Source organism: Rutidosis leptorrhynchoides, chromosome 7 (assembly GCF_046630445.1).
Source record: "Rutidosis leptorrhynchoides isolate AG116_Rl617_1_P2 chromosome 7, CSIRO_AGI_Rlap_v1, whole genome shotgun sequence".
Lineage (NCBI taxonomy): Eukaryota > Viridiplantae > Streptophyta > Magnoliopsida > Asterales > Asteraceae > Rutidosis > Rutidosis leptorrhynchoides.
In genome coordinates, this window is record NC_092339.1 from 378,618,444 (window position 1) to 378,632,241 (window position 13,798).

Consider the following 13,798-nt stretch of genomic DNA (forward strand, 5'->3'; position numbering starts at 1 on the left):
AGTTGGATAATTTTATTAATTATAAACTATATTTATAAGCTACATGTGTCAAATGACGTGAAAATCAAGTTTTCTACTTATATGTAATATTATATTTTTAATCATTATTGCATTACAATTAAAATAACTTTTAAATTTAATAATTTTATATATAAACTCGCGAGGCGACGAGTAGGTTGTACCCGTGATCCGCCCATGACCCATCCGCGGGTAGGATTTAATGATTTTACCCGCCTATCAAGGTTCATTGCCAAGTGAGAAATATGGTGGATGGAAGGGATCGCCTTTTTCTTGTCTCCATACCAAGTTTATGTTAGTTGATGTTATTAAACCCCAATCACTAGCTTTTAGTACTCGCGGATCACTGGTTTTTCTAGTCCATTGCCCGGATCTTCATCTGTTTGAGGGTCAAGTGGAAATTATATTCTCGATGATAACTTGATCCGATGCAATAACCCGATCCGAAGCAAATTTTGTAACAGGAGTAAAACCCGACCAATAACCCGATCCAAAGCAAACTTTGTAACTTCAGTAGCTTCCACGTCCATCTCTGCAACGCGTTCCGTACTCAATTTGTTAAATTCAATGGCGGCAATTAGAACCACCGCCGTAACTATCGTCAAAGACATCTTCCGGTTATCGCCATCACCATCACCATCACCACCTTATGTTCGTACAGTCATTCGGACCGTTCCCTCTCCACTTCGCCTCGTTATCCATCGTCCAATTAGCTACAGTCCTGTCCGATGTGCGGCGGCCCCCGATTCCGGCGGCAATAAGAAAACGTCATCGCGGCTGTCTCAGGTTCAACAGCAATTACATGAAGCCATTGAGAGGTCTGCTGGCGGCAATCAACCTATCCCTAAGATTACTTTAGGTATGTTTCAAAATTTTGAGTTTAATAATCTAATGTGCCCTAGTTATGTTAGGGCGATACATGAATATATAAACGTTGATTACTTGAGATGTTAGCCAGGAAGGGTAAACATTTTATATAGGCTATGTAGAAGCTAGAAATTGATCACGCCAAAATTCATCGGTAATATGAATTTTAGCTCGAGTGCAATGAGGTTATGGTTGCTATGATGTTTAATGGACCATACGATAACAACTTTCCGGTCTTTTAACCATAAAGGACCATGTTCCGGGGTTAAAATCCCGAAAAAGGTAGTTAATCGCCATGTCCGATTGTTGAACATTCAAATGATCCCTAATCAGACACAATGACATCCTTCGTATTCCATACTTGTTTACCTTTTTCAAGAGTACTTGTGAAATATAACAAAACCTTGATCTTCATATCCAACCCCCTAAATGAAGGAACTTGTCCTCTACTTGTATTATAGGAGTTATTAATGAATTAACTTGATCTTAATAGCTGCAATCATAAGCTTAATAATGATTATGAACCTGCACAATTGTGATGTACTACTTTGCTTTATCTTGCGCATTCTACCATTCGTTCTCACACTCTTTATTATTTTATGCACAACTTACGTGTATGATAAAAAATCAAAAGCAGGTATATTCACAAACACCAGTTAGTCTGTTAGAGTTGGTTAGTATCAATTGTGCGGCTACTAACGACTATTAAACCGATAGCACTTTATAGACTACTAGTTGAGATAGTATCAAAAATATTTTCGAAAGTTCATATTCATAAAACGATAGATTTAAAAGACATCCTAATGAATTCAGGTTCACATATATGTTGATTGATAGCACCTATAGAATTGACTAAAAATGTATAAGATATATACATTAGTAAAAGTACCTCTTCATAATGAAGTAAGTCTTAACACTAAAGAATGAACCAGGAGCAAATAATACTGGTAATTTTAGTCTAATTATAAAATTATGTGTTCCATCAATTGCAGAATATTCAATAATACGAGTTTTAGATATTTAGATATTTAGGTATACACATAAATACATCACATTAATTGATAGATACTTGCTTATTAATAGAATGAAGACACTATAACATATAAACTTGAAAAGTTTAAGCATAATATATAATTAGATTTGATTGAGATGTGAAAACTAAATTCATGAAATGATTTACATAGCTTCGAGCAACATGGAATTTCTTAATAGAAGGTAACAAAACTTAGTTGTTGCCTGGTAGTTGAAATATGTAGCAACAGTTTCAAATTAATAGGAGCCCAAATAGATATTGTTAGAGGAGATACCTTTTTTGTTAAACTATAAAGGAAAGTGGTTATTTGGAATTTTAGATATATTCATAGATCAAGAGGCAATTCGGGTTATATAATGCCTCTTTATTACAAGTATTATATATTATATTTGTATTTATACTATGTAAATAACATCTAAAACTCCCAACATTACAATATCAACCCCAAAATCTGTTAGTAACATACTTGGCAACTAAAGGATCTAGTGATCAGAACTTCAAGCTTACAGTTGACGATCCTAACTTACTAAACAACTAAATGCAGATTAAGAGTCTACCATTTGGACTGCATTAATGATCTTTAAAACTCTTACCGAACCTCAACCAATGAACCCTGGTAACGAACTATTGCTAACTGCCTTGCCCCGCTAGGTTTTACCAGCATCATTTGGACTTCTACGTCACTCCATCAATCTCTAAGTTATGTTTCTTGCTTCTGGTTACTGCTAAATCTTCTTGAAGGCTTCACAACCTACTTCTTAGATTTGTTGACAATCTGCCATTTACAAAAAAAAAAAAAGTTATGAATTCTGTAGAACCAAAATTTAAGCTATATGACAGATCTAAAATTGATCAATATTAGTGGGATTGGAAACAAGAACAATTTATACCTGGTGGGGATTAAAGAGGTATAGATGAGTGATACGGTGATACACAAAAAATATGAGTAACCAATAGAAATAGATGATATAAATGAAGAGAAGTAGTGCCGTTCCAAAAAAAAAAAAAATGAAAAGTAGTATGCATCGTGTCCATATTTTAGAAGTGACGTGTATGACAAATAGTAAATGTTATTAATAAATTAAATAAATATTTTGTATTTTTTTTACATCTATGTCATGGCATTACAATTTTTTGGGAAACCCTCTAGACGAAGGAAAAAAGTTCGTTTGATAAAAGAAGTATGCGTGACACATAGGATGAATTATATGCTCTCTTAGTTATTATAGAAATTGCTAAAAGATTTATAATCTAAAAGAGTAGGAGGAGCTATAATATAAAAGAGTACGTCTTGTATGCAAAATGATGTAAACTATACACAAAGGCTTCAATCTTATACGTGTATCTGTTTCCTTGAGTGAATGTTTGAAATTGAATTGTGAAATGGCAGGTCAGTGATGGAACTCATTTTGATGCAATTTTAACTGTGAAGATTTATGGGGCTATTCTGCGTTCTTATTGTCTACTTGATTATCTGTTTCTTGCAATTAAATAAATTATACCTTTTTACCTTAAAGCTAACACCTTTACTGGGTTAATAACATGTATTCTGCAAAATAATGTTTATACTGGAAGTAAATGTTCTCATTATGTATGTCTGCTCATACATGGTGCTACAATTTGGTATAGTGCTGTTTATGTATTCTGGTTGTAGATACAGCTATTCATATGACGGAGACCCTTTTTTGTGTTTTAGATCATGTTACAGTGAGCTATGCTAGGAGTGGTGGACCTGGTGGTCAAAATGTCAACAAAGGTTTGATATCTTTAAATCTTTCGCACTTCTAAATTATCTTCGTTTTATACCAAAGTTTTCATTTTTTCAATTTTTGCAGTAAACACCAAGGTTGATATGAGATTTAATGTCCAGGCAGCACATTGGTTAAGTGACAGAGTGAGAGAGAAAATACTACAGATGGTTGGTTCTGTACATCAAAATTATCTTCTTTTTATACCAAAAATTATATTTTTTAAAGCTCGGTTTCAACCTTATGTTCATAACTCAGGAAAAGAATCGAATCAACAAAGATGGCGAGCTAGTGATCTCTTCCACAAAGACCAGAACACAAAAGTAGAATTCCATCCATTTCTCATATCAGTTTTCTATTTTCGTTAGTGTGTTTTCAAAATCGAACATTAATATTTTTAAAATGTTTAATCTCCAGGGGTAACGTCGATGATGCCTTGGAGAAGCTACAGGTACCAATAACATGAATGCTGTAAAAAATAAAAATATAGGAATCATGTTAACAGATTTAGTATAGTTATAGAATTTCACTATTAATTAATACATGCCGTCTCATATAATGACTGTAATTAAATAAATATGCTAGGCAATCATTGATACTGCTTCGTATGTACCACCACCTCCATCAGAAGAACAAGTGAAGAAAATTACCAAAATGTAACTCTTGTTTTTTAGCTAATCCCTCAATTTTCTTTATAATGCAAACGGATTTGAAATTCTATTATTTATTTATTTATTTTATTATTATTTTTCTTATACAGAGCTGCTGCTGCAGAGCACAAAAGGCTGCAGAATAAGAAGGTTCTATCACAGAAGAAAGCATTAAGAAGAAGCCGAGACAGTTATGACTAAACATTCAACAACGATAGGTGCTTAAAGATCAACCATAGTCGATGTAAGATTCAATTATCGTGCTACTTTTGCTTATAACTCCTAACACGCCTTATTTCAGATGAGAATTATAGCATAAAACTAGGTGATTTCATGCATTATAATCAAACATACGTGGGTGACTGATGCAAAGGTACTAATAAATAAATGTCACTTGGTTGACCATGTCATTATAATTAATACACGTCGCTTTCTAAGTTAAGTTGTAGAAACTAAATAATGATGTATATATTTGGAATAAAATTTACAGTGGTTGTTATTTATGGTTTATTTAAATGGCAACTTTCATATGTTTTGTAGGCGAATTAATATTAATATTAGTAAAATTATACAACTTGGCGAGTTGGGAGATGATGTGTTTAAGCATGCAGTACGGTAAACGAAAGAGGTACAAAACATATTGTTGTTGACTTTTAAGAAGAATATTGTTTAGAAGCCATGAGCATATTGGGATGGTGAAAGCCAGAAGATGTTACATGTTGGCGTATTATCTTTTCTATCCGGTATTATCTTATATGTTTAATCATCGCTGTACTCTTCATTTTCTTATCTTTATTTCATACTTACTTTTCTTCTTATTAAACAGTAATTACTCAGATAATGTAAAAGATAAAAAAATACAAATAACTAGTGGAGTATATAATATAATATCATAACATTTAAAAATAAACAAACAATAGAAAATTTTCAGTCTAATACAAGTACATTTTTTACAGGTTCGATCATGGTGGCTTACTAAGGCTCTATGTTCATTATTTCCGATTTGTCCAGTTGCTTTTATTTTACAATAAATAAATAGAGTTAAAAGTAACAATAGTATATGATATCCTAAGTTGGTAACGTATAATACATATTGAAAGTGATGATCGAGAAAAATAAAAGAAAAAAAAAATTGCCATGACAATGATTTTGAGCTTCGTCAACGATATTTTAGAATATATTGGTATTGATATTTGATAGGAAGTACAAGTAAAACATGTACAATCCGATGGAGAACCGGTCGCAAAAGTGATGCCTGCATACGTACGTACGCGGTGCAAACATATAGTCTTGCATATAGAAGGCTTGGCTAGTCAAAGCCAGGTGACATTGACTATTTTTATTTATCGACTAAGATCGTATTTAGCGAACCAGCTAGAATTGAAAATTTAAGTTGAAGTTTACTTTCTAAGTTGAGCGCTATAACTCCTTTTTATAATGTTTGGTAAAGTAATTGAATGCTTAATTGCTTATAGTGTAAATATATTGAACATGGTACAAATATAAAATGTAATTAGTGAAATGATCCGTGGAATCAAGAGTTGTTTTTAACAAAACAGTTTAAAGATAAGTACAATTGCAACGGTCCGTTAAACCCATCCGTTAACGGCCGTTAGTGGATAACAACCAAAACCAGCAAATCGTTAAAGGCCTTGTTAGCCAAGCCTGCAACAGGTCTAACGGACTGACATGTGGGTCCCCCCTTTTTTTTCCCAAAGGCAATAATGCAGTTTTTGTTTTTTGTTTTTTTCCCCAACGGCTAGAATGCAGCTTTTTTATTCCTTATTACTTATTTACTTTATTTCACTATATATACATACACATACTCCACAAACTCAATCACTACACTTTCAATCTCAATCTTTATTCAAACACAAACATAATCACACTCATACACTCTCAATCTTTCAATTCAAACAAAAATGTCTAACCCAAATAACGATTTCTTCAACCATATGTTAAACGATCCAATCCTGTCACCAAATCAATCATCTTCGAACCAAGCTAACAATTCGTCTCCAAGCCAAACTAGTTTTTCTCAACAACAAAATTTTGTTCCATCACAACAACTATCACCATTTCAACAACAATTACAATTTCAAAACATGAATACATATTATTCACCTCAACAATTTCCTAGTAACCAACACCAATTCTTTTCACAATCACAACAACTACTTCCATACGTACAACAACATTTAACACAACCGACGCTTGAAAGCGTCCCCGAAACACAACCCGAGACATACATACATACATACATACATACATACATACATACATACATACATACATACATATATATATATATGAAAGTTATGAATTAATCAATAAAACAAAAAGTTAAAAGAAAGGGAAAAAGTAAATTAGTCGAAGGAAGCGAAAAGCCGAAACGTCAACTTATGCATTGGACTCCGGAAGAAGAAGAAATTTTGGCTGAACGTTGGCTCGATGCCACGGAAAATCCGAAAATTGAAACTTCACAATCGGCCGATTCGTTTTGGAATACGGTTGTGAACAACTATAATCGAGTCGTCGATCGACATAGGAACAACGATCAAATAACCGGGAAATGGACGAAAATGTCAAGAGATATCAAAGTTTTTATTGGTATTTACAACCAATTAAAAAAAATGGCAAAGTGGACATAATGACACGGATGTCATTGAAGCGGCGAGTGAAGAATATCGGAAGCGTCAAAATGTTTCATTTACGCATTACAAAGCATGGCAAGTACTTAAAACTTGTCCGAAATTTTGTGCCCCGGAAGGTGTTATGACATCTCGTCGGCGTCCAATACCGGAGTCACCGATCACTTTGGGGGACGACAACCATTAATTGTTGATCCAAACCCCGATCACTCTACTTTATTCGGGGAAGACGCAATCCGACGTCCACCGGGTCGACTAGCCGGTAGAAAAAGCCGAAAGAGTTCGGCTTCGTCCGACGCCGCCTCGTCTTGTTCATCCGAAGAAGTTCGTTCTCAAATGTTGGTCGCCCAACAAGAAATTGCTTTAACTCAAAAACAAAAACGTCAATCGGCTTTGATGAAAGTAATGAATCGCGTCTTTCGAATTTTCAACACAAGCATAAACCCGGACTTGCCAAGGGAAGACCAACAAATACTTCAAAAGTATCGACAAAAAATGAAGACGGTCTTGTTAACCGACGAAGACGAAGAAAACGCAAACACCGAAGAACAAAAAAAAAACGAAGACGAAGACGACGACACGACACCACTCGAGTAGCTCGTTTTTTTTATTAATAAGTTCGTATTTTTTATTTATTTATTATGTAACGTTTTTTTATGTATTGTCTTTTATTTTTTAATTATGTAATGTTTTAAATTTTTATTAATGTAATGTTTTTAATTTTATTAAATAAATTATTTTTTAATTATTGGTATTTATTTATTGTATTTAAATAATAATTTTAAATTGGTTAAAGTTTGAAAGTGAGTGTACGATAGTGAGTGTTTAGTGAAAGGAATGTGAAAGAAATGTCAAAGTGTTTGTGCTGATGTGGCAGGAAAAATGGTTGTGAAACAATTAAACCATAGCAAGTGGCCTAAGTTTTAGATAGTTAGTGAACTTAAATACTAAATTCATATAGTTTAATGACCCTAGGAATCACGGATTTTGACTTACAAACTTATCGTTATTTTTACAAACATATTGGTATACTTAAGTTGGTCAGAATAAATGAACTACATTTATTCTCTCATTAACCTTCTTTCAATTTTTATCTCAATTACTATTTTCTTTGTCATAAAAGCCTACATTATAACATTTGATTGAGACATGTATTTCATATACATATGTAACGTAATTAATGTCTTAAAGAGAACTCATATTTGAATAATAATAATAATAAAGTTTGCTCTAAAATTGAGTATTTATATTTTTAATAATAATTATTAGTAATAACAAATGCCTCATTATTTTTTTTTTAAAAAAATACAATTATTATATGAAGGTTGTGCTAAAATTATGATAACATATATATAAACCGTGTGATATTGTGATATAAATGATAAGAAATCAAATTACAGATTACACGTCAGAATCTATTAATCAAATTGAAATTTAAATAGGATGAAGATTAAGACTGATTTAGATAGTGCTAAAACTATGGGATAAAATTGAGTTTCTTGCTAATTTGTGAACCATTCAGTAGTTGTGTATGTGGGCAAATAGTCACGCGTTTTTCAAATGATCAAATCATCACATTATTTACAATAATTATTTCGTAATTATAGCTAATATACTGACTATTCAAAATTACGGAGTAATAATTTATTTAAGTTAGTTACTATAAGTACATTTTTTTTAATTATAAAATATTTAGGATTAATGACATCATCTAAGTGACATAGATTTTTTTTTTTTTTTTTAATTTTTGTTAACACAAAAATTAGCCTAATAATGGAATCACTATTATAGGATTTTAATAGAAACTGTAGATATTGGATTAATCATAATTTTCTTTTTATTTGCTCTACTTATGCTTATTTTCCAAAGCTAGATAAAAAAGATTATGAAAATAATTATTAATAAATGATTTATTATTTGTTTGAATTGTTCTTGCCTAAAATCAAACTGTGTTCTTCCTTTATTTCAATTAAGATTTCATGTAGCCCAAAGCTTGTAAAAATATACTTAATTAGAAAAGTATTTCAAGATTCAAAAATCAATTAGGATTCAATAACATCTATCAACATTCCCATAAATTACTTAAATTTTTATCAAACTAAATAAAGTACTTCCTAACTTCTAATTAGTTTGTGTGGATTTGATTATCGACCAAAATTTCCAACTTAAATTTTCAAAATAACCTTAAACTCTTATAAAATCATGTAAACGCCTCATCAAATTCATCTATAGTTAATATTAAAATCCTATAATGATGATGTCATTATTAGGCTAATTCCTTTGTTAAGAAAAAATCAAAAAGAAAAAGAAAAAAATCTAAGCATGGTGTGTGATGTCATTAATCTAAATAATTTTGAATTAAAATTAAATCTTATTAATTAATTATTATTATTAAATCTTATTAATAATTATTTTAATTATTAAAATTAAATAATTTTGAATTATTTTAATTAATTATTTTGAATTAAGTAAGAGAAGGTATAAAAGCTAGGGAAAAAGAAACCAATTCTAAATTTATATTTTAATTTACACTTTTAAAATAAAATAACAACCAATATTATCTTTTATGATTAGATATAGATTGTTTAATATGCATTTTAGGTGTTTGATGAAATGTTCAGCTGACGAGTTACTTAGTCGGACTCTGTAGTTTCATGAGTCATTAAACTAAATAACTTTAGCATTTACGTTCATTAAATACTTAAAACGTATTATTAAACTGTTACATTTAAACAACCCCGTGGTTCCACGGGTCATTTCACTAGTTATTAATCTAAATAGTAAGTAGGGGGGATGGCAATTGTCTTCATCATGATTATGTCACCTTATCCTTTACATCTATTTCTCTCCCTTTCATTATTAAGATAACTAGTTCGGTCCGGCCCGCACGATGCGGTGGGGGCTTTCGGCCGACGTATTCATATTTAACGAAGTTTTATTTACATAAGGAAAAATGGCCCAGGTGTTATGCGTCGTTGTTGGTGTCGCCGTCTTTAGTGTTTTTAAAATCTGTCCGGTTCAAACGTAGTTAGTTTCGTTTTGTTGATAAAATTATTTCGAGCCTGACGGTGTTGGCGAAAAAATTTAACTCGCGGCGAGCAGGAAGATACGGGTTGTCGTTGTGTTTAGCGTTTTTAAAAAGTGTCCGTTTCAAACGTAGTTAGTATCGTTTTGTTCATAAAATTATTTCGAGTCTGACGGTCCTGTCGAAAAAATTTAACTCGCGGCGAGCGGAAAGATACGGGATGTCGTTGTGTTTAGCGTTTTTTAAAAAGTGTCCGTTTCGAACGTAGTTAGTTTCATTTTGTTCGTAAAAATATTTTGAGTTTAACGGAGTTCTTGGTGAAATTTAACTCAGAGAGAGGAGGAAGATACGAGATGTCGTTCTGTTTAGCGTTCTTTAAAAAGTGTTCGTTTCGAACGGGTTTTTTTTCGTTTTGTTCATAAAATTATTTCAAGTATGACGCTGATGTTTAAAAAATTTAACTCGCGGCGAGCGGGAAAATACGGGTTGTCGTTGTGTTTAGCTTTTTTTTTTTAAAATGTCCGTTTCGAACGTAGTTTGTTTCATTTTGTTCATATAAATATTTCGGGTTTAACGGTGTGCTCGTTGAAATTTAACTCGGAGCGAGAAGGAAGATACGGGCTGTCGAAGTGTTTGGGTGGAGGTTTTATTTTAATTGAGAGAATTTACATTTTAACCCCCTGAAGTTTGGTGTAATTATTGTAAGTTGGTTATAGTTGAGGGTGAAAAATGAAAATTCCGAGTGTGAAAAGAGGCTCCAACTGTTGTCGTTTTGGCATTGAGAAAACGACCAAAAACTCCACTGTTTTTAGTATGTATAGAAAAAATTCGACCGCGCGTTGCTGCGGTTGTATTCAACGAGTGGTCGAATATATCTAATATATCTAGTAGGTTGGGTTGTTTGGTGTACGTGTATGTATATGTATGAAATATAATCTGAAATATTTATGTTTTTTTAACGTTGTCCGCTTCGCGTATAGTTAGTCCCGTTGGGTTCGTAAGATTATTTCGAGTTGAACGGGGGTCTCGGAAAAATATAACTCGCACCGAGTGAGAAGATAGGGCCCGTTAAAAAATCGGATGGAATTAGTTTCTTTTATGTTAATAAAATTATATATTTACACTTTCTATCCCTGAAAAAATGAAAACGTGAGGGACCGTTGTGTAAATTGAGTCAAAGTTGAGGGACCGATTACAATTTGAACGCAAACTCAAAACGACAATCCAAAACAAATGATACAACGAAAATCCGGGTGTGTTTTAGTATATAGGTATAATATAATATAATATAATCTATAGTTTCTATTATATTGCTAAAATGATGATGTCATTATTAGGCTAATTCCTTTGTTAAGAAAAAATCAAAAAGAAAAAGAAAAAAAATCTAAGCATGGTGGATGATGTCATTAATATAATTAATTTTGAATTAAAATTAAATCTTATTAATTAATTAATTATTATTAAATCTTATTAATAGTTATTTTAATTATTAAAATTAAATAATTTAAAATTATTTTAATTAATTATTTTGAATTGAGTACGAGGAGGTATAAGAGTTAAGCAGAAGAAAACCAATTCTACATTTATATTTTAATTTACACTTTTAAAATAAAATCACAACTAATATTATCTCTTATGATTGAATGTGGATTGTTTAATATGCATTTTAGGTGTTTGATGAAATGTTCAGCTGACGAGTTTCTTAGTCGGACTATGTGGTTCCACAGGTCATTAAACTAAATAACTTTAGCATTTACGTTCACTTAATACCCAAAACATATCATTAAACGGTTTCGTTTAAACAGACCCGTGATTTCACGGGTCATTTCACTAGTATAATATAATATAATATAATAGTATATTAATAAATAATAAAGTAAATTAGTTTTTGAATATTTATATCATAATATATTTTTATACTTCTTAAATCTAAAATCACCATCATCCGGTCACATCCTGTATAATAAATGCTAATATAACTAGTTGAATTTGAAGAAATATACAAGTCAAATTCTTGAACCCTATTACACTATGAATTTTTTTTTTAATGACGTCCTTTAATACTACTATAACTGATGGCTCAGTATGGGTATACTCCCTACCCATGGGCCAATCCCTTTCATCCATCAAATGGAATACCCTGCAACCGTCACTTTCACCCATATCTATCAAAAAAAAAATTTAATTATTATAATATAAGATAAGATAATGATAGTGATAGTGATGTATATATACGAATAATAGTATACTCCCTTCGTCCCAAATCTATAGTCCGGTATTCTATTTTGGGACGTCTCAAATTAATTGTTCACTTTCATAAATAGATAAGAATAATTTGATAAAAGTCTTTGGTGCCCCTACTTTATTCATGTAGGACAAAAAATAGGTAAAAAAATAAAGGGTAAGACTGGAAAGTTAACAAAAAGGTATATGTGTCAGACACTTTTTCTTAAACTGTAATAAATAGACGATTCTGCTTAAATATAAAACGAACAATTAATAATAACAAATAATATTACATTTATTTTTTAATCAGAAAGATATACAGAATAAGATTCTTAATTGGAACGTCTAAGTTGAAGATACACATCTTGTTATTTTTATAAGGACTTTCCATTCGGCGTCATATGTAACATCCTAACTAATTAAGGTAATATTTTATAATTATTATTGTTACATTTTATGTAAGTGTTATTTTGTATAATAAAAATGGATAATATTTAAGATTTGTTAGTTAATTTAAAAAGGGACTAGAGATGCAAAGTTAGTTTAAGGACCTCCCATATTATAGTTTTGGTGGGGAGGGTAGAAAATGCAAATAAGGCAACAATAATTAAATAAAACTTGTAAAATGCTGGAAATTTCTATCAGTTGCAAAAAAATAAATCCAGAGAGCTAGTGTGTGTGTGTGTCGACTAGCATCAAGAGGAGAGGAGAAATCCTCAATTGGAAGAATTAAGCACATGCAAGTAGAAATTCATGTAATCTAGTGTGCCTTGATCATCATAGCAAGTTGCAATGTTTCAATCTCTTCTTCATTTGTGCACAATTTGGGTTCATAAATCTCAAAGACAAGGTATGAACTTCTAAGTATTATGTATCACTAAATTGGGTGTTTTTATGTGAATCTCAAGTTTATAAGTTGTCATAATTGTGAGTGTGCACATTTGTATGATTAAAAACGAATTTTAATTGATGTTTGGATGTAAGTTCATGTATGAACTTGCTATTTGAATGTGTGAAATGAAAAGGGTGAATTTGGTGTTGCTAGTAGTCTAGAATCAAGTCATGCACACTAGGTGTTTGATGAAATGCCCCAATGAAGATGATTATGAGATTTAGCTAAATTGTGAAAAGAGAGTTTATGTTTTGAATTGTTGAAATTGTCATAAGTAATTGTTGTTAAGAATGATAAGTTCTTAATTGTATGGATTAAATTAGAGAACTTGTGTATTGAGGGAAAATGATACTTTATGAATGTTCATGTATTATGGAAAGTTAAAAAGGGGATTAAGAAAGATTAAGTTCCAATGTGTAAGAATATGAAAGTGTTGTAAGCATTTGACAACTAATATTGTTGAAATCGCGTCTAATAATTTCACCTTTTGATTTAGTTACGTCAAATAATTACTTTCTCCGTCTCAAATTTATTGTCCAGTATTTCATTTTGGGATGTCTTAAATTAATTGTCCACTTCCATAAATAGAAAAAAATAAGAAGATTAAATTCTGTTATGTCCTTAATGTATATGGGTAGAATTAAAGGATAAAGAATAAGTATGCGTAAAACTGGAAAAGTAAACATAA

General features: G+C 31.3%; 1 protein-coding gene across 3 annotated transcripts; it reads left to right on the forward strand.

The window, feature by feature from the left end:
• Positions 1–505: 505 nt before the first annotated feature.
• LOC139857899 (uncharacterized) lies at positions 506–5,577 on the forward strand. 3 transcript variants are annotated; one of them, XR_011762724.1, is made up of 9 exons: positions 507–877; positions 3,615–3,674; positions 3,754–3,836; positions 3,925–3,989; positions 4,084–4,117; positions 4,252–4,322; positions 4,427–4,560; positions 4,857–5,059; positions 5,273–5,577. XR_011762724.1 is itself a non-coding variant. In XM_071846750.1 (8 exons), exons 1-7 carry the CDS (start codon positions 586–588, stop codon positions 4,515–4,517), a joined length of 696 nt encoding a protein of 231 aa, XP_071702851.1. In that variant the 5' UTR covers positions 507–585; the 3' UTR covers positions 4,518–4,560; positions 4,857–5,229. The 3 variants fall into 3 exon arrangements, 2 of the variants coding, with proteins under 2 accessions (XP_071702852.1, XP_071702851.1); XM_071846750.1 differs by lacking the exon at positions 5,273–5,577 and having other exon boundaries at positions 4,857–5,229; XM_071846751.1 differs by lacking the exons at positions 4,857–5,059; positions 5,273–5,577 and having other exon boundaries at positions 506–877; positions 4,427–4,695.
• The last annotated feature ends 8,221 nt before the right edge of the window (positions 5,578–13,798 follow it).

Bases quoted from the DNA above. Each gene is read 5' to 3' on its own strand.
- LOC139857899 (XM_071846751.1), top strand. From the start codon at position 586: ATGGCGGCAATTAGAACCACCGCCGTAACTATCGTCAAAGACATCTTC. The intron at 878-3,614 runs GTATGTTTCAAA...TTTGTGTTTTAG, and splicing joins TATCCCTAAGATTACTTTAG to ATCATGTTACAGTGAGCTAT. The intron at 3,990-4,083 runs GTAGAATTCCAT...TTTAATCTCCAG, and splicing joins ACAAAGACCAGAACACAAAA to GGGTAACGTCGATGATGCCT.